Source organism: Elaeis guineensis, chromosome 2 (assembly GCF_000442705.2).
Source record: "Elaeis guineensis isolate ETL-2024a chromosome 2, EG11, whole genome shotgun sequence".
Lineage (NCBI taxonomy): Eukaryota > Viridiplantae > Streptophyta > Magnoliopsida > Arecales > Arecaceae > Elaeis > Elaeis guineensis.
This window is the reverse complement of record NC_025994.2, coordinates 87,540,187-87,564,918: the sequence shown is the minus strand read 5'-3', so window position 1 is coordinate 87,564,918 and position 24,732 is coordinate 87,540,187. Positions and strand designations below refer to the sequence as shown.

The 24,732-nt window shown below is 41.0% G+C and overlaps 1 protein-coding gene across 5 annotated transcripts; it reads right to left on the bottom strand.

Annotated features, from left to right (window-relative positions):
- Nucleotides 1–2,975: 2,975 nt before the first annotated feature.
- LOC105055097 (protein TIME FOR COFFEE) lies at nt 2,976–9,904 on the bottom strand. 5 transcript variants are annotated; one of them, XM_073252055.1, is made up of 14 exons: nt 9,469–9,904; nt 8,962–9,375; nt 8,653–8,807; nt 8,268–8,568; nt 7,780–8,185; nt 7,631–7,682; nt 7,454–7,528; nt 7,102–7,366; nt 6,929–6,995; nt 6,776–6,851; nt 6,312–6,695; nt 5,103–6,213; nt 3,684–5,027; nt 2,976–3,542 (listed from the first exon to the last, which is right to left on the bottom strand). In XM_073252055.1, exons 1-14 carry the CDS (start codon nt 9,566–9,568, stop codon nt 3,499–3,501), a joined length of 4,794 nt encoding a protein of 1,597 aa, XP_073108156.1. In that variant the 5' UTR covers nt 9,569–9,904; the 3' UTR covers nt 2,976–3,498. The 5 variants fall into 5 exon arrangements, with proteins under 5 accessions (XP_073108156.1, XP_073108152.1, XP_073108155.1 ...); XM_073252051.1 differs by having other exon boundaries at nt 3,684–6,213; XM_073252054.1 differs by having other exon boundaries at nt 2,976–3,513; nt 3,684–6,213.
- Nucleotides 9,905–24,732: the final 14,828 nt, after the last annotated feature.

The window sequence follows — 24,732 nt, the reverse complement described above, 5'->3', positions numbered from 1 at the left end:
CTTCAATATCAAAATTTATGCTGCATATTGATAATTAATTTTAATGATGATTAAGTACATCAGTACTAATATCATTAACACCAGTTGCATATTAGATAATGAAATTTGATGATGATCAGTAGATAATGCCAACATAAAAAGTAATGACTTGCAAAGATCCAAAAAAAAAAAAAAGACAACGGTAAAGACAAATTTGCAAGGATAGTTCCTAGAGCCCTTCTTCATCACGAGAAAATATTCGTTACAACGGTGATACCATGATAAATTTGTTACAATCCGGTGAGAACGTCTGTATTTTATCGAATGCCATGTATTTCAATAATTTTTGTAAATGATATCCATATTAATCATCGATTCTCGATTTTTAATTGATTTGTGGTACCTTTCACATAGTGTCACAGTTGCAACGGATATCTTCTATGGAACCCTGCTCAAGACGTTTGGCTGCTCTAGAAGTACGTTCACGTTGCATCTTCATTCTTGACATGGCTTTAACTTTATTCATTAATTAAAAATAAGTTATTATTTATTAATCAAAAATAAGTTATGAGTTTAATTATGATCAGATTATTTCATTCGACCTCGTGGACAAGGGGTTCGCTTTCGTAGCCGGAAACAGCGTAGGAGTTCTGGCATATGAGCCAACCCAAGGTACAACCCTTCTTGCCAATCAAACTTGCTTATGAAAGTTTCTTGTGGCATTAAAACCAGAGGACTTCACAGGAGACTCCCTTGGTTTATTCTTTCAATCATCAGTGGTCGTAATTAACGACGTTTGTCTATTATTTTAATGTGCACAAATCTGAAAGCATCAAGGAGTGTCCCGTCCTCTTACGCTTTCATCACAATCACAGTCTTATCTTCCTTCCTGTCTTGGCCGAGAAGCGAGCCCAGACATGACATTGCGGCGGAGGTGGTGTACGGAGGAGCCAAACGGTAAGCTAGATCAAGACCCTGCTGAGGCACGTGATGGCACTGCTTCGAATCAGGCCTTCGACTCATAAGAAGCACGAATGGCACGTACGCTGAATAGCCAAATGAAGCTAATAAAAGGCAAGTAAATAAGAGGTAGATCGGCCATACACGTACTGACGTACACGCAGTTGGTAGAGCAAACACGTAATAAAGGTGGTCTTGCCTAACAACGTCAGTCTAATATAAAAGAACCGATGATTCTCTGGTCGGCCTGTCCACACTTTGCACGAAGTACACAGCAACTTTCTACCGCTTAACGAGAAAGCAAATAGAATTACCAACCCTGAAGATTAACAGGTGCAAAGGCAGCAAGGTCCACTGGATGTTACTGTCAATGGAGGGGTCGTATGCCCATTACCAAACCACTTTATCTGAGACTTTTAAGGCTAATAAATTGATTGAAAGAAACCCAAATCAACTGCAACACGGAAACTTCGGGCTTAGGAATTAGGGTTTTCGTTTCTGTTGATAAAAAGGAGGAATATTTCTCCAGCAATCACCGCTACTCCAGCACAGCAGGCAACAAAGTCAGGAACTGAAAAAGCTTATCTGGATGCCGTGAAGCTAGCGCTGGGTGTTCAATTTTTCTTTTTTTTTTTTTGGATAAGGTAGGTTAATCATACAAGTTTAATATGAATATAATCATAAAAAATAAAAAATAATATATCATGAAATGATAAAAAAATACTATAAGCATCCGTCCATAATTTCTTATCAAGTGCCCAGTAATAAAGGAAGAGACTCAATCTGCTGCACTATTCACCTCCCAATAGATATGTATTCTAGGAAGTACATCTTCTCAATGCTCCCCATACATCGCATAATAATGGACGGACTAGAGCTATCCCAGCCTGTCCCTGCAGCCAACTCATAATAATGGCAAAGTCCATCTCAATGATAATACGATCTACTCCCAAGGTTCATCTCACATGTCTACCCAAGCTCTGGGCCAAAGACAATAACATCCACCAGATGGTTCCTTCCCACTACAATAAGCCTCAAGTTTGGATCTCGGATCACAAAACCAGCATCTCCTCTATTCCAAATATATTGCCATCAAAGTTAATCTTAACAAAATCAGAAGATGGGGTCTCCTAGGTGATGAACATCCTGTAAGTCGCTACTAGAATAGAGTGGAAGTTCCAAATGTCTCGAACCGTCGAGATCAAGCCAATAGATAGTTGAATAATCTCTACAATCGGGATTAGAGCTCTCTCCAAGATAATGCAGACAGACTGCAATCTGGATTTAAAGATAAGTGATCCTAGCCAACCAAATATAATATGTAATATAAACCACAATAATGCCAATAGACGGATATCTTACCACGAACGCTCCTCCATTGAGCTAGGTCCGGAAGGAAGCTCGAGAAGAGAGAGTTTGTCGAGGCCATCCCTAAAGGATCGCAAGTCAATCCAGAAATTATATCCTACCCTGCATGTACCATAGCCGTGCACCATCTTGTCTCCCTTCTCTAGACTCCAACAAACTGATCAGTACGATGCATAGAGACTAGGATATAATTTGTCCTGTCAAAGGCTATGAAACAGATATACGTTATAGGAGGAGCAGGGGAAGGAAATCAATCTCATACCTGGTTGGGCATCCAACTCACTAGATTTATTATTTTCTGACATAAGATGGAAAATATACCACGACCCAGAAAAAACTATAAACCAACGTCAATTCACCATGTCCCGGTCATGTACACTATATTCAGAGAATTCGAGAATTGCATTTTGTGTTCACATACGCAAACCCCTCAAACAAATGTCCACACATTTCCAACACCAGAGCCAGCCCTCTGCTGTCACACGGTTTCTAACTTCCTATTGTTAGGACTTCGGCCCTCCCATGAGAGATGCTCAGTTTTAAAACCATGCACCCAACTTGATCTAGTTATAAGCGATGAAACCAAACGTCAGGTGCACCTGCTTTGCTTCAGTTCTGACCAACTTCGCCTCGAAAACAGGTATGTCTCACAAGAATCATCAACAAAATAATATAAAATAATCACTGTCATTCATCTCTCTTTGATATCAAGTTGGAATAAATTAAGAAGGAAAAAGAAAGGCGCCCAAACGATGGTAGCAGACATCAGACCACCAAATACAAAATTGAAGATGGGAGGAAATTCTATACACATCCATGCCGTTGTTTCAAAGTCTTCTTCGGTTCTTGTCCTTATCGTCCCCTCTCTGGGTCTCAACCCCGCATTCTCTTTCCGCTCACGGTGGCAGAGAAGGATAGAAAACCCGGACCAAGAAACCGGCAAGCGGGGCCCGCCGACTACGGCCGACCACCATCTACCTTCATTTTCCTCCCTCTCTCCTTGAAACTCTCCACCAGTGGAAACGCCGAGGCGAAGTCTGAAACGGCCTCTTTCATCATTCCAAAATTGCGGACGCAAAAGCCACGTATCCTCTTGCACCGCCGGACCCAAACAAGAGAGACGACGGCCTCCCATGGCGTGCCTGAGAACCGGTGGTCCACTCGGCCCCAGCAGCAGCGTCGTCAGCTCCATCATCTCTTCTCAGGCTGCCAGCACGCATGCAAATTGTCATTCCCTGGGCAAATCAACCGTTCCTTAACAAAATGAGACCTCCATAACTACCGACACGCGAAACTTTACCACCACTGCTACCGCCAACAAAATAATGAGCCATTTAAGAAACAGGGACGTAGAATATGGGAGAAAAGCTAATTACCAGCTGCAGGCTTCTGATCAGCTGCAGGCTTCACGGAGATGGGCGGCATCATATAAGGGAATGAGCCAGGGATGATATGGTGGGGAGCGCCAGCAGCAGACTGTGCAGCCGCAGCAAGCTGCGCAGCATGCATCAGGCCCGGAGGGGAAAATGCCTTCATGTTGCTCGCAGCGGCAGCGGCAGCGGCAGCTGCTGCTGCTGCCACTGCCGCAGCTCTTGTAGGGTCATTTGTCGGAGAGGCACCAGCCATCGTTAGAGCAGAATGGCCGAGGGGCGTCGCATTTGGCTGGTGTTGATGCTGCTGAGACGGTTGGGGTAGCTGTTGTTCAGATGGGTGTCTCTGGTAGTACACAGCAGCAGCATGGGCTTGAGGAGACCGTGCTTGAAGCAGTGGGTAGGGATTGGAAAACATGAGCTGAGCATTAGGGAACGGATGCGGTCTAGGGAAGGGCTGAGCCTGTTGGTGCGGCTGTTGGGGTTTAGAACCAGAGCTTGGGGCAGAAGTAATATGGGGATGGCCCAGAATGGATGGAACATTTTGATTAGCCACCGGCGATGACTTGCAGCTCGAACTCGACACACAACTCTTGGCAGATGATTGTGGGGGAAGAGGCATAGCAGTTGCTGGTTGACCAGGTTTTGCACTTGCTGAAGCCCGTGGACTGCCACCAGCAGTCTTGGAAACTGAATTTGAGGGGGAGCCAACAGCAATGGGGGTGGCAGATGGAGATGGATTGCTAGTTGCCCCGGAGTGGTGCTGTCCTCCAGCGGAGGATACCGTTTTCACCGAATTCACGCCAGCAAAAGAAATCTGAGTTTGGTGGCCTGAGGCAGGAAGAGGCTGCTGGGACGCTCTACCTGGTTGCTGAAGGAGATGGTTGTTCTTCACTACTGATGGAGCAGAAGATGGGGCAGAGGCAGGGGCAGGTGTGCCAGATCTTGCAGTGGAGGCCTTCCACTGCGGCGACTGGGTGGGGCTGCCTCCTTGGATAAGAGACTGAGGGAAACTGGGAAGAGTTTGTGGGTACTTAGTAACAGTAGAGCCCCCAGGCAGACGATCAGAGAAGACACTTGCACTGTTGCTTGATGTAGAGGACTTCACATGGGTTGATGCAAGATGTCGCTGCTGCTGGTGCAGATTCTGAAGCTGCAGCTGCTGCAGCTGCAGCTGCTGGTGCAGATTCTGCTGCTGCTGGTGGTGCTGCTGCTGCTGGTGGTGCTTCTGAAGTTGAATTAGCTGCTGCTGCTGGGAATTGGAAAGGTTGACAGTAGCTGTGGCAGCCAATGTGGTCAATGGAGCAGCACCACCAGGCCGGTTTGCTGTTCGACTGGGATTTGAAGCAGCTGGAATGAGATTCAGTGTTCGAGATGAGCTGTCAATGACACTGTTGCCAATGATAGAAGAGATGGGAGGCTCACTATCTGGTTTGGAGAAGTTAAGGCAATGCTGTGAACCACTAGCCGGAGCTTTGCTGCCTGCCATCACCTTCCTCTCCTCTTCAGCCGCAACACTTGCATTCGTCAGGTCCGTAGCAGGCTTCACATCTTCCATGGCCTTTTTCTGCTGCACTGCTTGGGCAGCAGCAGCAGCTGTGGCGAATTGGTGGTAGCCATGCCTCGCAGCCTCTGGGAAGCTCTGGAAAAGGGCATGCTTTTGTGCCATGGAAGAGAAGTCAAGGCCTGGTGCAGCTGCTCCAGCCCCACTAAATGCAAAGGGCATTGCAAAAGCTTGGGACGATGTGAGCTCCACTTTCACCGTTTGGTTCTGCAGTGGTTGCTGCTGCTGATGATGCAAAGGTTGCTTGTCACTGTGACCCCCACCAGTGCCCAATGCAGGAGCAGCGTTGGCATTAGACATCAAGGCAAAATTCTGAGAATAAATCGGCATTGCGAAGTTGTGGTTGTAGATGCTCTTCTGTACTTGAGAAACCCTACTATCAGCAGTGGAGGGGCTGTCTTCCAAGCCCTTATCAGACTCCTGCTGCCGAGCCTGGTGGGGGAGCAGGTGCTGCCTCTGGTTTGTAGCTGGAAAGCCAAGTGAATTGGCACCGCCACTGGCTCCACCTCCCAAGGCCTGCTGTGACTGCTGCAGGTGCTTCTGGGAGGATGATGATCCACTCGATGTGCTTGTATTCTGGCGGCCTTGTTGGGCATGGGGAGGTTGTTGCAGTCCCTGCTGTTGGAGTTGCGATGGGTGGAGCACCTGGGAAGGGTAGAAGAAGGGCATTGCTTGGCCAGGACTTCCTCTATAAGGTGGAGCTCCTGCAACATGAGCAGGAATAGGAAAAGGGTACGCATTGTTCTGTAGTATAGCCAGGTACTGCGTTTCATTTGGGGGCAAGCCGGGAAAGCTTAAGCTCATGGGTGCTGCCTGTCCACCAGATGCCGAGCTCATCACTGCCGATGAAGAGGCACCAGAAGATGGTGGCACTGGAGTAGATTTTGACCCACCAGATCGGGTGCCAGCAGCGGCCACGGCAGCTGCAGCAGCCTGCTGATGGTTGAGAGGCAAAACGAATGCAGGGCCAGGCTGAAAACAAGAAATAGGGGGAAAGGAAAACAGTATAATTTATTTCTCAATCCAACATATACAAAGTAAAATAAACGAAATGAGGATAGAAGACTCACTAGAGCATTGGCTGCTGATCCAGGCTGGGGTGGCTGCTGGTGGCCTGGCTGTTTCCTCTGGGCAGCTTCCACAGTACTATTTTTGGCCGATGGCATCATATCCTTAGAGGGAGGCCCGGGGAGCGCAGGCACCACTGCAGCGCCCTTATTGTCTTGCAAAGAGCCCACATTCCTGCCCGGGAAGCCACCTGCAAATGCATCTGAAGGTGGCACTGCATTGAGATTGTATGGCTTGGCCCCGTATATCGGTGGCGTGCTGCCGGCCGCTGCAGGCCAGAAAGAATTCATCTTTGCAAGTCGCTGATGGTAGCATATGTTCTGTGCAATGTAGCAGTGTGTCGCACAGCGCCCTGGGCGGGGCTGTGGAGAAAGGAAGCTAGGAGGCTACAATATCGAAATCAAAATTCAGATATTTGGAGGAAAGACAGAAAGGGGAAGCAGGTAGGAAAGGCAGAAAGTAAGACCTGCAAGATACTGGAAGATCCTGGCATTCCATCCATCGGAACGGCTGCTTGCAGAGATGGGACTTGGCCCATATACCTGTTAATGAGGAAGAAGGTGAATCACCAGAAATCTCAACAGCAAAAGAGGTAGAAGGAAAGGACCAAGCTGCAAACCCGAAAGGAGGAAAACTTCCGGGCCAGCCTGCGACAGTCATCGGCATAGGCACGGAAGCAGATGACGCTGCAAGCAATTTCGGAGGAAGAGAGTAAAAATCACATCTACAGATAACAAAGATAAAATCTAGCAGAGAGCCAGAGAATACAGATATAAAAGCGGAGGCAATTACCAGGCCTCTCAGGTTCAGGCTCCGATTTAGAGACTTTTGGTTGCTGCTTCAGGAATGGCAGCCTGCCGCCATCAAGGCTGTCTTTATCTGGCTTCTCCAAATCAAGTTGCAGGTCAAAGGTCCTCCCCTTACCCATCTGCTTCTTTGAATTGGATTCCTCCTTGGTGGATTTCTCAACCTTCCGGTCGACCTCAGGAATTTCATCTACTTGTGTTGTTCTCTCCACTGCCTTTTCTTCCTTCTTCTCATTGTTTACTTTTGACACCTAAAAGAGGAATAAGACCGAGTCAACGAAACCCAAATCAAAACACAATGAAAACCTTCACAACAAATTTGCAGACAGATCGCCCACCATGTCAATCTCTGGACCCTGCGACTTGTGATATGAATCGAAGTCGCACAATTCATCCCTCTCTGGAGGAGGAACCTGAAAAAAAAAAAAAAAAAAAAAAAAAAGCATTTCTTTTTCAATACGTCGAGCTGCCCAAATAGTTTTTGCGGACTTTTTGAGAATTAGAAAGGCACCCACCATTAGATCAATGTTAAACTTCTCTTCGCGGACGCTGTCAGCCGTTGGAGATCTGCAAAATGGGAACCAAAACAACAATTGAGGATTCCTCTCAGAATCCTAAACTGTAATAAATATCAATGACAACCAAGCAGATCTCAAACGCTTACCCCTTTGCTGCAGTTTCTTCCACATGATTGACATCCAAATCAGCACAGGAATTTTCCTTTGCAGGTGAAGCAGCTTCTTTATGACTCTCTGTCCGATTCTGGCCATTTGGTTCTCCCTTCAAGAGCTTCGCATCAGGAACTGAATTGCTCTCTGTCTTTGCTGATTCTTGCTGTACATCCAAAGCGGCCGCTGCCACCTGAGGGACAGACACATCACCGTTCTCGATGGCAGGAGCAGCAGTGTTCTTCTCTGATCGGGGTGACGAAGCCTCGGTCTTCATCGGTTGCTCAGATTCCAACTTAGCTGAAGAGGACACGGATGTGCTTGGAAGAGCGTCTAGGCCAACAGGACTTGTGGGGCTTTCATCCTCAAATTTAACAGGCCTTGGCCTTTTCCTCTTCGGAGCTGCAACATCGGCGTCGCGCCATCAGTCACACAGAATGGAAAAACGATGAGAAAAAGTAAACATATGGCCCGCTCTGCTCACCAATAGCAGACAAGGAAGTGGGATTAGAGCTAGAATTGGACGGAGGAAGAACCGATGTCTGGGATGCTGGGGGAGGAGGGGAGATCGCGTTTGGTGAGGAGACTCTCGACTTAGATTCGTTGCTCGCACCGCCATTCATCTCCTTGGAATCCATCTTGGACGTCTCCTGTTTCGGCGGGCATGGGAATTGCCTCGTCATCCCAAACAACACCTCAGCGACCTCGATCTCGATATCTTCCTCGATCAAAGACGGCGACTTGGAGACCTTTGGTGGCCGGTGCTTGGGTCCACTCATCGGTTTCTGAAACAAATGAGACCATCAGTAAAAGCTTGTCAAGGACTAACACTAGAGAAAGATGATCAAATGAAACAGAGGGAATCGGACCATCTTCTTGCGAGCGGTGGCGTTGGAGGAGGGTGAGATCTGGGTGGTGGAGGCAGGGCTGAGCCTCGACGGAGAGGCCGAAGCTTGCCGTGGAACCTGCTCTCCACTTCCAGAGCCACCTGAAACCCAACATTCATGTGACCTTTTCGTAGAAGCTGCAACACCAACGAAGGAAAAAAAAAAATAAAACCAAAGGCTTCAACATGTCTGACCGTGAAATATAAAGGGAAAAAAAAAATCAAAAAACGAAAAATTTTCGGCTTCCAACTCCCAAGCCATGTCTACTCTCTGACTCTCTTCTCCCCATACCTGACCGGGCTTTTCTCGGCACCAAGAATCCGATCATTTCGTCTGGCTTCCAGACCGGCGGAGTCCTCGTCGTGACCTTGGGCGGAAAACTCTTCCGGTTCTGCTGCTGGTGGTGGTGATGGTGGTTGCTCTGAGGTAGAGAAGAGGACGAGGAGGCCGGATTCGCCGGAGGAGGTGGCGGTGGCGGCGACCGGACGGCCACGGACACGTCGTCTTCATCGTCCTCCTCCTCGTCGTCGACGCTCTCCTCGGAGCTATCATCCCCTTCGTCTCTGTTGCTCCCGTGCAGCATCCGCTCGCCTCTCCTCCTCTTGGACCGGCTAGATCTATCCCGATCTCGATCCTTCTTGCTCCCTCGATCCCGGAGCCTCGTCGTCTCGGCCATCTCCATCCCTCCATCCTCCTCTGTAAAAGCTTTGAAGGAAAAAAAAAAAAACCATGAACATACGGAAAAGCAAAAGAAAAAAAAGGACTAAAAAACAGCACGACGGATCTGAAGAATCAAACCAGGAGAGTCTCTCAAGCTGCTGCTCCTCTGCCTCCTCCTAGACAACCCACCGTTCACAGCCGCCACGGTTCCTCTCCGTGCTTCTCGATTCCTCTCCATCTCCCTTCGATCTCTTTCATCCAATGAGATCACCTCTCCCCCCCTTTTCTCATCCTCCAACCACTCTCTCCTTCGAGAACCGATCTCCGAAGTAGATCTCCGCCGTTTCCCGACGGATTTTCGCCTGGAAAGCACGGAAAACGCCCTTTCCGAGGTATTAAATCGGTTAGCCTCCTTGGAATCCTTCAAGAAAACGGCAAAAGGAGGGATTTTTACGCTCAGATCTTCTTCTCCTCCGCCTCTTTGTGCCCCCTTCTCTCTTCGCCGCCTCCTCTGCTCTCTTTTCTCTCCTCTGGTTTGCTTTCCTCTCCTCTTTCTGCCGCCCGTCTCGTTCCCTTTCGGTTTTTGTCACTCGCCCAGCCCCACTCGAGGCGCGAACCGACGGAAGAGATCGCCCCCTTCACTCCCGCACTTCAATCCCGTGCGTCCGATCCCTCCTCCAATCCGACGGCCAATGTTTTGCGGTGCCACGGTGGCTAGACTCCCAGCCGTGCGATTCAACAGGGGCTACGGCACTGAACCGCCAAGTGTCGTAATAAATATCGCTTCCTTGTTCCACAAGGACCGCGAATTACTCCGGCGCATCGCCGTCATCGACACGTGTAGTCTCCGAGCGGGCGGGATGGGAAAGGTCCGGTATCGGCACCGGCTATAGGCGGTGGACCGGGCCAGTCAGGCTCATAATTTCCACTTTCAGTGGGTTGCCGCCCGCCCTTTTCTAATCATCCTTTCTCGCCCACTTGACCACGGGACCCACCGCGCAAGTGCTGGGGTGGTTATCGACGGTGGAGATCTCGTGATTTCGTCCTCGAAAAACTGGAAACCGTTCGATCTCGAGGATGACGTGGCGACAGTGCGGTTCGGCAGAGATGGTCGCGCCGGGGGCGCGGGGCTTGGGGCGAAGCCTAGCTGGCTCCTGGGGCCTCCGCCTCGTTGTTCCGGAGCCTAGAGAGGCATCGCCATCCGTCCGTTTCTTTTGATCCGACGGTGAGAGTGCTTTGGGGTGTTGCCGCGAGGCGGAGGTCACGGAATTCGCGACAGTGGCGGGCCCCACGGGAACCGCTGCCGTTCGGAGCACCATTCCCCCGCAGCGGGTGCCGTGGTCGCCCACGTGGCGTTCTAATGACGTCATCCGGCTCCACTTCCCACCACCACCACCACCGAGCTGCCTCCGCAAGAGTCAATAAAAAAATGCTAAATATTATATAATATTATTGTTGATTTTATTATTAAATTGGAAAAGTTTAGTGGAATATAGACCCCCTTGTGAGGTCGAGGTGCGAGGCCGCCCCATCCCAAGGACCAGATGTAGCTGGCTCCCATTTGGAGCGTTACGCGTAATGTGTTGGTGACTTTAATAGTCGATCCCAATAATTAAAAAGGAATCTAAATATTGGATGCCACGGGCCACTCAGTCACTGTCCCACGTTCCATCTAAACTATGCAGCCGGTCGAAATAACAGGAAACCCCACTCCATCTCTAAACCACATATCCACAACCCTGATTCTCTTTTACTTGGCAAGAGAAATCCAATTTTTCCTCTTAACATAAGGCTTATCTTTTGTTTTGTCTTTTCCCTCCTTTTGATTATCCTAGTTGCATGTTTCATGCAATGCATGAGAATAGCAAGCTCGACCACTCATCTATATTAATTAATATGTTGTTGCTGGCTATGTATGCATGCTAGATGCAATAATCAAAAAAACAAGCTACAGGAAACCAAATAAAGATAAAATATTATGATGAGAATTGAGTTAAATAATATGCAAGATATATTAGGATGTGATGATATCTTTTAGTGTTGGAACAGCTTATTAGTTGTTAAATTATAATTTTTCATTCTGCAGATGCCTCATAAATGAATAATCTAGATCATTTATTTAAAATTGGATACTTTGGAATCAATAAATTTATCTTAACTTTTCCTATCAATTCATGCTTTTCGTTTATGGCTAAGGTACTGCCCCATCCTTTTACAGAGTGGGGGTACATGAATACGAAGATAATATTGAGATTTGGTGCAAGATAAACCACGCTAGAAAATAGATAGTTTTAAAATCAAAGATGAACCATATTATTTTTTATGAAATATCATAAGTTGAGATTGCTTATGTGTATAATCTCGTGTGTGTCATTAAATTCATGCTCCCGAATATGGATCACTAGTTTGAAAAATTAATGGTTTTAAATTCACCTTATGTAGTGTATAAATTCACCTCATGTAGTCTACCATTTTCCTAATGAACCATGCATTTCCTTTTATCAATTTATAAAATAGTATCTCTTTTAGAAAACATTTAAACAATCACAAAATAAAAAGCATTCATTGGAATATACAATGTATGTAATCTCATCTGATTTCATGCCTTGAAACTATGAACCTTTTTTTTTTATGTGAAAAATAGATAGTTCCCGATACATCCAATATATTGTACATTTTTTTCTCATGAAATCTATATCCTTTTGTATTAAAAAGAGACTATATTTACTCCACATTCACCAGATGCATTGCTTACCCTTTAGAGAATCATAAATACTACAAAGACATTGAACATAAGCAAGAACTTTTTTTTTTTATGTATATCGTCTCTTTTATATTGTTAATTTTATGTTTCTAGTCAACGAAAAGTTCATTGCATAGCTCTAAATCAACAAATGCACCGTATCTTCTTCATTAAATTAAACTCCTCTTTTAATTTATGTACTACTCTATTTAGGGAACATTAACATTTAGCATCCCTTATAAGACTGAGCTGTTCACTGAATAAATCAATTTTTGCAAAATTAGCAAATACGTCATGATTTTTCCATTCTCAAATATATATACATCTTTATTGGTTAATGCATTCATTTCTTTGTCAAAAATTTTAAGAGATAGAAAGTAGGAGGTAGATAAGGAGGTTTGTTGTGTGTAAAATTTCTCATGTATCACAAGTAGCTTCTTGCTATCTTTTCTCTTTTTCAAAACTTTGAACTCTTAAAACTAAAGTGGATAGCGAGACTTAGCCTATGTACCCTAATTAAAAGTCCGAGCTAAGATGCACTCTTCTATGTATTCAAGTTAATAAATACAAAAACTAAGAGCTCCTATTGATGATTTACGGTTGCTAGCCAACCAGGTGAAGCCATATATAGAAATTTTATTCCTAGCAAAACCATGCTATGTAGGAGTCCAAGCTCAACTCAGTAGCATATCACTCACTATACAGGCTCAAATAGAAATTGATTTATTTAATGATATTGGCTATGTTTCATCTGAGAGGAATACTAATATTTGAGATGGTCTGCCGATCCGTAAACTTTGCCATACATTGTTAGTGGCGAGACAAGAATGAAAGATAGAAATGCATAGGATTATAATTTTATCTTAGGATAAAAATGATGAAAGCCAAAAAGATTTATATCTAGAAACTTTGTCTACTCAATGAATTGCGATGCTCCTAAACAACACTGTTATGGGCAAAATAGATAATAAGATAAGAGTTACATGTAAAATATAACTGTTCTGAGCAAAAGAGAGAATAAGATAAAAAGTTACACGCAATAGCTTCTACTAGGTGGGTTTGACCTTAATTGGGAGATAATAATTCAAGCCTAACAAGATTATTGACCGTATCAGATTTCATGTGATGATTTTTTTATTGGATCTTGAAAACCCTCCATCCTTTGTATGAGTAAGGCTTGAGGACTCTTATATTAAATGCATGACCTATATTTTAGGATGCTAATTAAGCTAAGGTACTATTTGGTATATCATCGGTGATGTAATTACTGGAGTGATTTGATCGTTGGAATGATGTGCAAATACTGAGATGATATATAATCACTGTGTTTGATATATCACTAAAATATCATTGGAAATAAAACTTTACTATTTTTGATATATCATCAGATAGTGATAGTGATAACATATAAAATATCATAAATAGTCTTATACATTAGTATATAATAATAACTCTACAACTTGATTAAACATTCTTCATTTATAACTACTCACAAAAACATATAGCAATAGTAATAATAATAATATTTATTTATTTATTATTATTATAAATATTTATTTTGATGAATCTATTAAAATGATATTACGATAATATTATATATAATTAGGCTTGACTAAGCTCAGCCAATTTTGATCATCAATATCAGACCTGCCCATTAGGAATGATTTAGCCCATCAAAATAAATTGAGAAAAAGAAAAGCATGAAAGATTTAGCATGATACATCCATACCAATTAACTATATCTACCTATGAAAATAAAATAGATATCTAATAAATAAATAAAATATATCCATATCATTTAACTAAATTTATCAATAAAAATAAAAAACACATCTAGTAAATAAGTATTTATAGAAAAAGATGAAGAAAATTTTTATTTTCTTCCCAATTTACTTATTAGAAATATTTTTATCCCAAAATAATTTCAGCATATCACCAATATTCGATAATGTGCTATCACCTGGGATATGTATGGTGATAGTATCACTATATTATGTAGTGATGCCATCACCGAATTTATCACTGGATCCTTCATCACTAGATGAGATTTTACAATATCAAAAAAGATGATCATATTATCTAACTCATGTCACTGGAGTGATGTAAAATATCGCCTCCTATCAAATAGCACCTAAAGTGCTAAATATTCACACGTGCTTTATAATTCTTCCATGCATCACTGTGCTAGATCTATCTTCATCGCATTGTTTTTATCTTTCATATTAAAAATGTTGAGGTATACATTCCAGTATAAATTCATAAAATCGAACAAAAAGCCTTTATATGTATTTTTAAATACTATAGTATCATCTAATTCCCTTGTCTCAGCAGCGATACTTGGAGGATACGAAAATGTCAGCAACATGATGAATGATATGCTTCCAGTAAGCTGTTAATTCTTTTTATTCGTGTTTCTGAGAGAGAGGAAAATTTGGCCTCAAGTCAGGCATCATCTGAATAGAGCCAGGCTTCTTTGTCTCCTTGGACCGGGCTTAAGGCTGCAGCCAGACCATAGCCACGTCTGGCCCCGGTCTGAAGAACCAACGGTTGGGACCATGCTAATTAGCTGAGTCACCACTAATGCACCCGAAGTGACACCATCTCACCGGCTCGGGGTTTCCAACCCACTACATTCTCATGCACATAACCAAGAAAGGAGCACAACTGTAGTGCCACGTGCAGAGCTAACAGACGTGTTCCCGCAGCTTCGGTACGCGTGGCAAGCCATGGTCGTTTATTTCTGGTGGGTGCCGCGTCTTCGTGGGACCCACGTTGTTGGACGTGGGAAAACCTTTTGCTCGCGCCTGTCGCGTGCAACCCCTCTTCCCTCTCGCTTTCGGACGAGTCTGCCCACGTTTCCACGTCTACCTATCTGCCACGTCACCTTGCCTACTTGGAATGCCCCCTAGAATGTAGCGTCGCGTGGTTATGATTATAGCTAAACTTGGAAGCAAACACTGGATTCCACTTCTTATGTTTTCCTTCCCCACTCCATAAAGCTGATATTTTGTGCTTGGATCTATCCATGCATAGTTGCATGTACACAACCAGTCCCAAGTTCACCATACTCCGTCCCTTTTTCTTTGGGAGAAACACGGGGACGCAAAGCTGGATTCCAACACAAAAGCAATTAAGTCTGAGAGTAATATACAAAAAGAAACACCCACGTTCTACCAAAAAAAAAATAACACCCACACATTTAGATATATAAGATCAATTGTGTTGCCACAGTGCTCTGAACTGAGATGGAATAGCTTGGTCGACAGTGATCCAAGAAAAAAACTTGGTAGTCAACAGAGATCCAATAACGGTTTGTCACACCTAAGATCTGCAAGAAAAGTTTGATCATTTGAGATTCTTCAATAAAGGATCCTTCGATATTTAAAGCAGTTGGAGCTTTTAAAAATAGTAAAGAAAAATTTATTGTAAAAGAGTAGATCCTAAGCTTAAAAAAAAATTTATTGAAGGATCCTCTGTCATCCCCTTTTATAGAGGAGAGAAGATGTACGTTACTTTGATTATCAGTAACCACTATGGAGAATCATGGCTCACAATGAGTCGTGAGTAATGAGTAATTTATGATATTTAAATAGTACATCACGTTTCGTTGTAACCGTCGAGAGCTTTATCGAAATCATCTGATATTTAAGGAATATGGGGTCAGCCTATGTTCTTCTTATAATGGCTCCATATCCAAAGGTTTTTTAAAGTCGTCAATCTGAATCTGATCAAGTGATCTGGGGTAGCACAATATAATCATCGATGGTTGGTTGAAGACTTCATTCGAGGATTAAGTCTGACGGGGTTGTCAGCTTTCTTCTAATTTATCTGAATCAAAGGTACAATGATGAGGGCTTTCTCACTGAAAGAGTAGGATATCCTGATGATATATATTATCAAGGTTTGCTAAGGAACCTCGGTCATTGGTCGAAGAATATATCCGAAGATGAGCTTGAAGGATAACGATCAAAGTAGTATAACCCGTGGCATATAGGTTTCAAGTTTGAAAGATATACAACTACTAGCAAAGTATATATAGGGGACATTTGTTATGGAATGATCTACTCAAGATCAAGAATGATGTCAATAGATGTGATGAGATCATCACATTTGATTGCTCCATCAATATACCATTAATATATTATATCAATATTATATATCCGATATTATATTATATTTGATATTATATATTATATATTATATTTATAATATATATTATATTATAATATATTATTAATCATATTATTCTCGTATTATGATTCATTGATAATCTAAAATTAGAGTAAAATATCTTATTATACTTTATATTTATATGATATAAATATTTAATATATTACTTCTATTTACCTTATTTTTTTAATCAAAATAAATATTCTTATCAATAATAATATGTTAAAAGCATAAATAAAAATATTGTTTCTATAATAAAAATAATATATTTTTATAGAATTAATAATTTATAGGATTAATATTTTATTTATGATATATTTTATAATTAATAAATATATTTTTATAGAATATATTATGGGTAGTTTTGGTATTAAATAATTACCAATCTTGAATTTTCATGGAATATCAAATATATTACTCAAAAATATTTGAAGATTTTTAATCACTAGATTATGGCTTATTTCAGTGATGATTGAATCACCATGAGATTTGAATCACTGATGATGTTAGATCATCGTATTAATTTCATTTGGATCATTAAATGTTATTAGATAACAGTGAAGACATCTATTCTATTTTTTGGAACTCTACAAGAGATGAGAGAGAGAAAGGAGGCTGGCAATAATAATAAGAAGCCCATGTATCAATGGTAGAAATGTTAGGGCATCAACTAATTGATTGGTAGACGGCAGCTAAGCTTGCTATGAGCCAAAGGGACCGACCCCAGCCCTATTTCATCTCTTTTCATTTTCTTAATTGGAAAGCATGCTTCTAGGGCTGGGAAGTCCTTTTTTTTTTTTTTTTTTTGGTAAACAGGAAGTCTTTTAAAAGTATAGGGATTTCCAAGGAGGCTTCCCAGTGCTTACATCTGCGCCATAGAAGAAATCTACATCAGAAGTGCACAAGCCTCTTATAATATAGCATGGTTTTATTTTAGAATATCCTAGAGCATATTATATTTTTGATCTATGCACGGAGTGCTGCCAATTTATGTCCTTTTTGTATATTAGTTTATGGGAAGATGGCAATTGCCCACGACAAGTTTGCTTAAACTATATGTTATTGTTGCAGTTATGATTATTGCTTAGAAAAACAATATCTATCTAATTTTTTAATTAAATTTTTAAATAGATATATGCCTTTCATTTGCCTGTCTTGAGATGACAATTAGTGATGGACGCAGAGTACATAAGCTTAATTATAAAATCAAAACATCATCATTATCATAATCATTAGATAATTCTAGAGTATGGACTTGTTAATTTATCTTATGATGGTCCAAAATCGCAGATCTAATCCGGCGCAATCGACAAAGGAGTATGATGTGCGTCTTCTTTTTGCTTGGGAATTGTCAAAGGTGGCCAGCATTCTTGGCTCCACGCGGACCGGCTGGTGGAAGGGTGAGAGAGGTAGCGTGGGATCATTATTTCAGATTCCCACCCATTATTTATAAGTATTGATTCAAAAGCAAATGGGAAAGTTCTGAAGAAATGGATCCGAGTTGGACAACTCTGGATTATATTATTAGAGCATCAGCATTATGTTATGGGGTTTAGCAGCACGCAAGCGGCCAACTGCTTTCTGGAATTATTTATAACAAATAGGAAGGGGTGGTGTTTAACTTTTACTGAAAGGTTACATGGACTTCCATGTTATCTTTTGTTTTATTTTCTAAGATTCCTCCTTGGGGTTATGTCTTCTTTGGGTCAGGCAATGCAGTAGGTAAGAGTTGAACGGCGAGAAAAAAAAAAAAAATCCCTTCCTTTTGGTGCGTCCTCACGAGACTTGAATCTAGCGTATCCTTGGCATTATAGTGGAAATTTAGGTGGTAAAACGTTATGCTAAGTCAATTCTTCCTCTAGTCTTACTTTCATCTATTTTATAATCAAGTTGAGGTTAGTAAAGTAGAGCCCGGCCCATTTATATTTTACAAGGCTATTATTTGGGCCTATTATACTTCATGTCCCTACACTCTAACAGCTAATAATTCGATTTTGTAGCTTGTTGTTTTAGGAATAAGGTAGCTGTTTTTTTCGATTATGTCGCTTGTTTTTTAGGAATAACGTGGCTGTTTATTGGTTTAAAGCAGGTCTGTGCCCTCTCCAAATGTGTTTAGAACTAAAGAGATCTAGTTTCAAATCACTAGATGTCTGTTTGTCATATGACGCCAGGTGGTTGGACAAGTCCAAAACATACGTCCTATCACCTATCACCTCTACAATAATTAGGGCGGTCGGAGCTCTGATAAATTACCAAGCATCTGGTTCTCATGCTCCAGTCCTGCTGTTCCTTTTTGAAACGTTATTCGCTGCAAGTTCCAGGCTTTCCCTAGGACCCTCACGGAGAATTTGGCATGGGATGATCATCCCAACATCAATGATGATAAGAATAAATTTTATTTAAAAATATTTATTATTTAATAATTTTAAATAGATCATTATATTTAATTGCACATGATGATCTCCTGTTACCAAATCACTATATTCAGTTGTGCCATTGAATAATTATCCTTGAGATTGGATCCGAGACGATGGTATTGGCCTCTAACAAAAAAAAAATGTATATCAACATAATATTAATATATTATAAATATAAATAAAAACATCAATTTTATAATAAAAATTAATATATTTTTTAATATAATTTAGAGACTAATAAATTTACATGAATTATATTGATAATTAATATATTAATATGTTATTATAATATATTTATATAATTAATAATTATATTCTTATGAAATATATGTAGGATGTTTTGGTACTCATGGATATGTTAAAATTTTTAATTATAGAAATGTAGCATAACATACGCATGATCTTAAATTATCTAAATCAAATTATTTAATCCTTCAAGGTCATCTTAATGATCCAATTTATACCACCTAACACTACATGTGCATCAATAGTTAGGAAGATGTAAATGTGGGACCCTCTGTAGCTTGCAAGATTAGGCGCGCAACTTGAACATTGTCCCAAGTATAACCAAACTCAATCTTCTCGGGTGATCAAAAACGATATAATTATAAAATTCCTCTTTTTAACCTAATTTTTCTAAGGTAAACCATAGTGTGTGGTTTTACGAGAAAACGATGACATATTTTGTTTGCATTCAATTGCGATTCGACTCAAGGAGGGTCTCTTCTTTCCTAACAAATCCGGCCACGAGGGCAGGAACCAACCCCACGGCAACGAACTCTGGACCCCACGCGGGAACTGCGCACTGATGTGAGAGAGAAGACCGAAGACCTGACGACAATCTTTCTATTATACAACCACCCCCCACCCTTTTTTTTTTTTTTGAGGCCCCCGATCAAGTACTCAGCGGCCGTGCTGTAGAGAGCCGTTCTGAAGTCGCCCATCTCATTCATTCGGGTGGTGGTTTCCGGATGGATAGGTTTGAACCTGGAAGCGAGGAAAGCGAAAGGGGGTAGGATTAGGAAGGCAGACGGTGGGCCCGTACTCCATGCCTTCATTCAAGCAGACACTTTGCGCCCCACGTACGGAACTCCAGTGGGCCCCAACATCAGATACTATATTATTCTTTTATATATATATATATATATATATATATATATATATATATATATATACCCTTCCAAAAATAGTCCATCAGCTCGTGACGTACGCGCATCACATCACGAGATGTTTCTTTTTTTCTCTTTTTTTTTTTCCTTTTTTTTTTTTTTTTTTTTTCTTGTTTTGGTTGGGTTTGCGGTGGGGAGGAGGGGGGGATGTTGTTACCATATAATAGAGGTTTGATTTCCGTTGGGTAGCACCGGCGATCCCATGTGCAGTAGTCACAGCACTAGTGGGTACAGCAGCGATCTCGAAATGGAGTCCGAATAGGGACAATGGTTGCAGATTCATCTCCCTGGGCCGGGCCCACGGTCACGATGTGACGGGGGGCACCAGTTTGGTACCGTAGGCAATCCGATCTCTCCCTCTCTCTCTCTCTCTCTCTCTCTCACATTAGAATTCACCAAAACTCCAGCAAGGTTGAAGGGCATTGATGAGGGACAGAAGACGAGCCCCACGGCACAACTTGGTACGTTGTGCAATAGACCACCCCTCGGTATTGATTGGTAGATTTCAACAGGGCAAGTATCCCTATCAGAGGCCTTACTTACCATTGCCAAAAAAATTAATTAACAGTCATTATTATGCATTTTTATCTTCACCAAATTTAGTTTAAAATAAAATTAGTATATATGAAACATATTTGTTGTTTGCTTCAATCGTTGCTTGTTAAATGCACGACTATTTTTTAATCAATATAGGATAAATGTTCCTATTGCATGACAGTTATAGTGAAATAGTAGTAATGGAGTCGTCATGATTTAGGCTTGTACTGTTAAAATGGATAACACAATGTGAGGCTAAAATGGGAGCCGTGGAGATTGTCATGAAGCTAGCATCAGTGTTGTTTCTTTGTACATTTTTCATGACAACCTGAGACATCCAATCACGTGGTGGGTGGGGCCAGCTTCATTGTGTCCCTATCTTTAACGTGGTGGTCCGTCGGACCAGCAAGAATCAACTCTTGCCCTGTTTCCCTAAATTTAACCCGGCCTACGTATAAAGAGAAGGTCCGGTGGTTGATTCCGGAACTCAAATATAATCACCTCATGACCTGACATCTTTGCACTTTAGCTCGACTTAGAAACACATACATTAAGCTATTGATTGATTGCTATGATTATGTTAGCAAGGGGAGTACATAAAACTAAAATTAACTTGATTACATTGTCATGCAATTGTCCTCGTATGCACACATCCAATTCAATTAATGAACAAATGTGTTGAAAATGTATGCACATAACTCCCACAAAGAACTCAGCAAAATGAGTGCACATATTTATTGCATGTATAAAAGCATGCAAAGTGTAACAAGCAATCTAGTATAGTCCAAAATAGTCAATTTTGGCAAATTTCAATAAAAAGAATCCTCTTTTGTGAATATAGTAATGTAGACCTTTTGGTAAAATCCTCACAACAAGATTGGATTATCACATCATACTCAAAACTCATACTAATTTAATATAGTTTTTTCTTCGGTAGGGGTACTAATTTAATATAGTTTTTAAGAGTTAAAAATTGTAGAAGAGAGGAACTCACGTGCTATGATGCCACATGGACTGGCCTCCCCAACTGACCGGTCCACTGAAACACGACACTGGAATTGAAGTCCTCCTTTTATTCTCTTCCTTTATCCTGTGCTTTTAAAAAGGTTTCCGCGTGAGGACATCCGAAGATGGGACCCAATCTAGGCTGGTCCCCCGTTGGCCACATTCAAATCAAAGGGAAGGGGAGCCAAGTCTATCACCTCCATCATAATTATAAAATCTGGAACAAGAGGAGCATACGGACAATATCCAACAACCATCCATGACATACTTGACAAATCTTCATTGCTGATTAGCACAGCCTCAGAAATTTTGAGTCGAGTCACCATCTCAAGCCAATTGTTTCAAAATCTTCTTTGCAACAATCTTGCGCTTTAAGTTACTCACATCCACCATGCTATTTCGCTTCAACATCCAAATCCACTTTCCAATGCTTCCAATTCACTCTTCAAACTAAAATTCTTAGCCATCACTGCATTTTATCCACCACGATACAGTTATGTTTATTTTATAAACAGTATCATGACGGCAACCTTTGTGACATGGTCACATTTATCCTTCTTTGAAAAGAAACATACCATCTCAAGCCCGCCTTTCCACGCTCCCTTCATGCTAAAGTTTGTGGTTCTTTTCCAAGGGGGAAAGTTGGGATGGTTGTGTATGAGAATTGTATGTTGCAAAAGATTTGGTATTAGGTTATACTATTATTCTGCACTTAATTTTAGGAGCCATGCATTGAGGGCTTTCTTAATATCCATTCATTCAGGTAGTGTTTGGTGATCTAAACGAGATCACCACGATGATTCAAAATCATCGATAATCCGAATCCTATGATGATGCGATCATCAGTGATCTAAGATCATGACATTTATCAGACCATGATCTAGTAATTAAAAATCCTCGAGTATCCACAAATAATCTTTTTGAAATTCTATAGGAATCCAAGATAACTGATTATATAATACTAAAATCACTCATATTTCATAAAAATATATTTATCAATCATATATAATATATTATAAACAAAATATTACTATATCATTAATATATTAATAATTAATAGATTCTGTAAAAATATATTTATTATTCCTATAAATTATTAAATTTTATAAAAATATATTAATTATTATTATATAATTAATATTTTTATTTATATTTATAATATATTATTTATTAATATGAATATTTATTTTGATTAGAAAAATAAGGCAAGTTGAAGTAATATATTAAATATCTTATTATATAAATATAAAATATATTAAAATAATTTTGCTCTAACTTAAAATTATCATTGAATCATAATATAATAATAATATAATTAATAATATATTATCATGTAATATATATCATAAATATAATATATAATATCGAATATAATATGATATTGATGTAATATATTCACGATATATTGATATACTAATTTTTTTACTAGACCGAAGGATATTTTTGTCGTTATATTTTAATCAAGATCACTGCTTGAAGATGATCTTTGATTCCTGATCTTGAGGATGTGTAACTCATTACTGGATTGGAAGATGATTTGAAGAATGGTGGTGATTTGAAACCACTACCACATAGGATCATCATAGTGCAGTCAAATACAATGATTTTATTATCTCCATTCACATCGCCTTTGATTTTTAATGGATGACTTCGTACCAAATACCCCCTTAGGAAAATCTTGAAGCATCCCCACCAATTGCATGTTTGTCTCCATATATTGATGCCAAAGTGATATGAAGCACGTGTATCAACCACATGTTAGATGTGCTAGATTTCTAAGAGAACTATTATAGCTTCTCTTGCCCCAAATTTTCACTTCCGTGCTCCTTAATTAATCTTTTTCTATCGTATATTCATGCTACTTGCGCTCTGTACTAGTAAGTTATCTAGCTGAAAACAAATTAAACATGGTAAATATAGAGTTAGAAAAATTAATTAAAAAATAGAAGGTGATCATGCAAGTGGCTGATGCAAAGGCTAGAAAGCTGCAATATTTAAGCGGCTGCAAAGTTAATTAAGAATGCACAATAAATAGATAGATAGATAGAAAACGATAGTATAGTTGCTTATTAACGAGGCAAGAAAAGCAAAGGGCCAATAAAGACCACAACCTGAGGTTGGTTTTGGACATCACCTACAGTGCGAGTGGGCTGCTCACCATTTCCAAAGCAAGTCCGCAGGCATTTCTACATCTTGGAAAGCCCAATTCACCTGATTACCTCCACTGGACCTTGGCGAGGAAGCAATAGATATTATTATGTCCATTGTCTCTTGGGTAGATTTCTTCCAGACTGACTGACTGACTGACTGAGGCCGCATTACACAATCACCTGGATCCCAAATTAACAACCCGGTATAAATGGTGCATGTCCTCCACCACAGTTTCTTTCTATTCTAAGAGACTGATTCAGTCGCCTAGATAGACTTCTTTGGATTAAAAAAAGCGCTGAATTCCCACGCGACAAGGCATATGCAAAATTGTTGACATGTCGCCAACCGTGAAATATGCGGTCGGCATCCGTTCATCGGTGGGGCTCATCTAACACATGCCTAGCACCACAAGCGTTTCTATCACTGTAAATAGTCTCTCGGGGTTTCACAAGATACCCAAAATATCTGCCCAGACATGCCATTAACTGCGCCCTCTGGAGGAGTTAGATATGGAAGTAAGATATTGACCAGTCTTGGACTTAAATGAGGTAACAGTGACCAAGCTATCACGGGAGAATAAAAATATCGTTATTCCATTTTCCAGGGGCGGTTTGGCATCCGGATTCTGTCCAATTCAGCTACCATGATATGACTTTGAATCGGCTCATCGGAAACAAATATGACCTCACCAATATCAAACTGACAATGGACGACCCTTATTAAGAAACGGATGGTAGCCATAATCTTCCACAATCGAAGAAGAAAATCATTTACACATTGGAGTGAGATTGTAATGAAAAAATACCATTAGCCAAAGAGGGGTGCAGAGCATCCAAATTTGCAGCCGCAAGGAATGTCTTGTTATATGGTAAACGTTACACCACCTTTCTGCAATCGTCTAGAAAGCCAGGACTGGGAAGGAGTCCAGATGAAGGAGAAGAAGCTCAAGTCCGATTCATATGGCTGCCAGTCTGGCTCGCTACTTCTTACGTTCAATAGTCATTGTATGGTTGGACGGGCTTCATTTTAGTTTTCCATAGAATAGTCGATACAATTCTCCTCACGATCGTTAGACCAGACAATCCCCAAAGATTGTAGAGTAGCGAACAAAAATCTGCGCAACTCTGATTCCATAACTGGGAGAGATGCATATTGTTTTTTGAAGGAAAGAATTTAAGCAGGATTTGCTCATGGCAGCTAAAAATACTTA

What these genes read in the sequence shown, in the direction of transcription:
- LOC105055097 (XM_073252051.1), bottom strand. Translation starts at nt 9,568, where the DNA reads ATGGAGAGGAATCGAGAAGCACGGAGAGGAACCGTGGCGGCTGTGAAC. An exon ending in AGTTTAACATTGATCTAATG is followed by an intron (nt 7,529 to 7,630) that starts GTGGGTGCCTTT and finishes TTTTTTTTTCAG; the next exon opens with GTTCCTCCTCCAGAGAGGGA. An exon ending in GATCAGCAGCCAATGCTCTA is followed by an intron (nt 6,214 to 6,311) that starts GTGAGTCTTCTA and finishes TCTTGTTTTCAG; the next exon opens with CCTGGCCCTGCATTCGTTTT.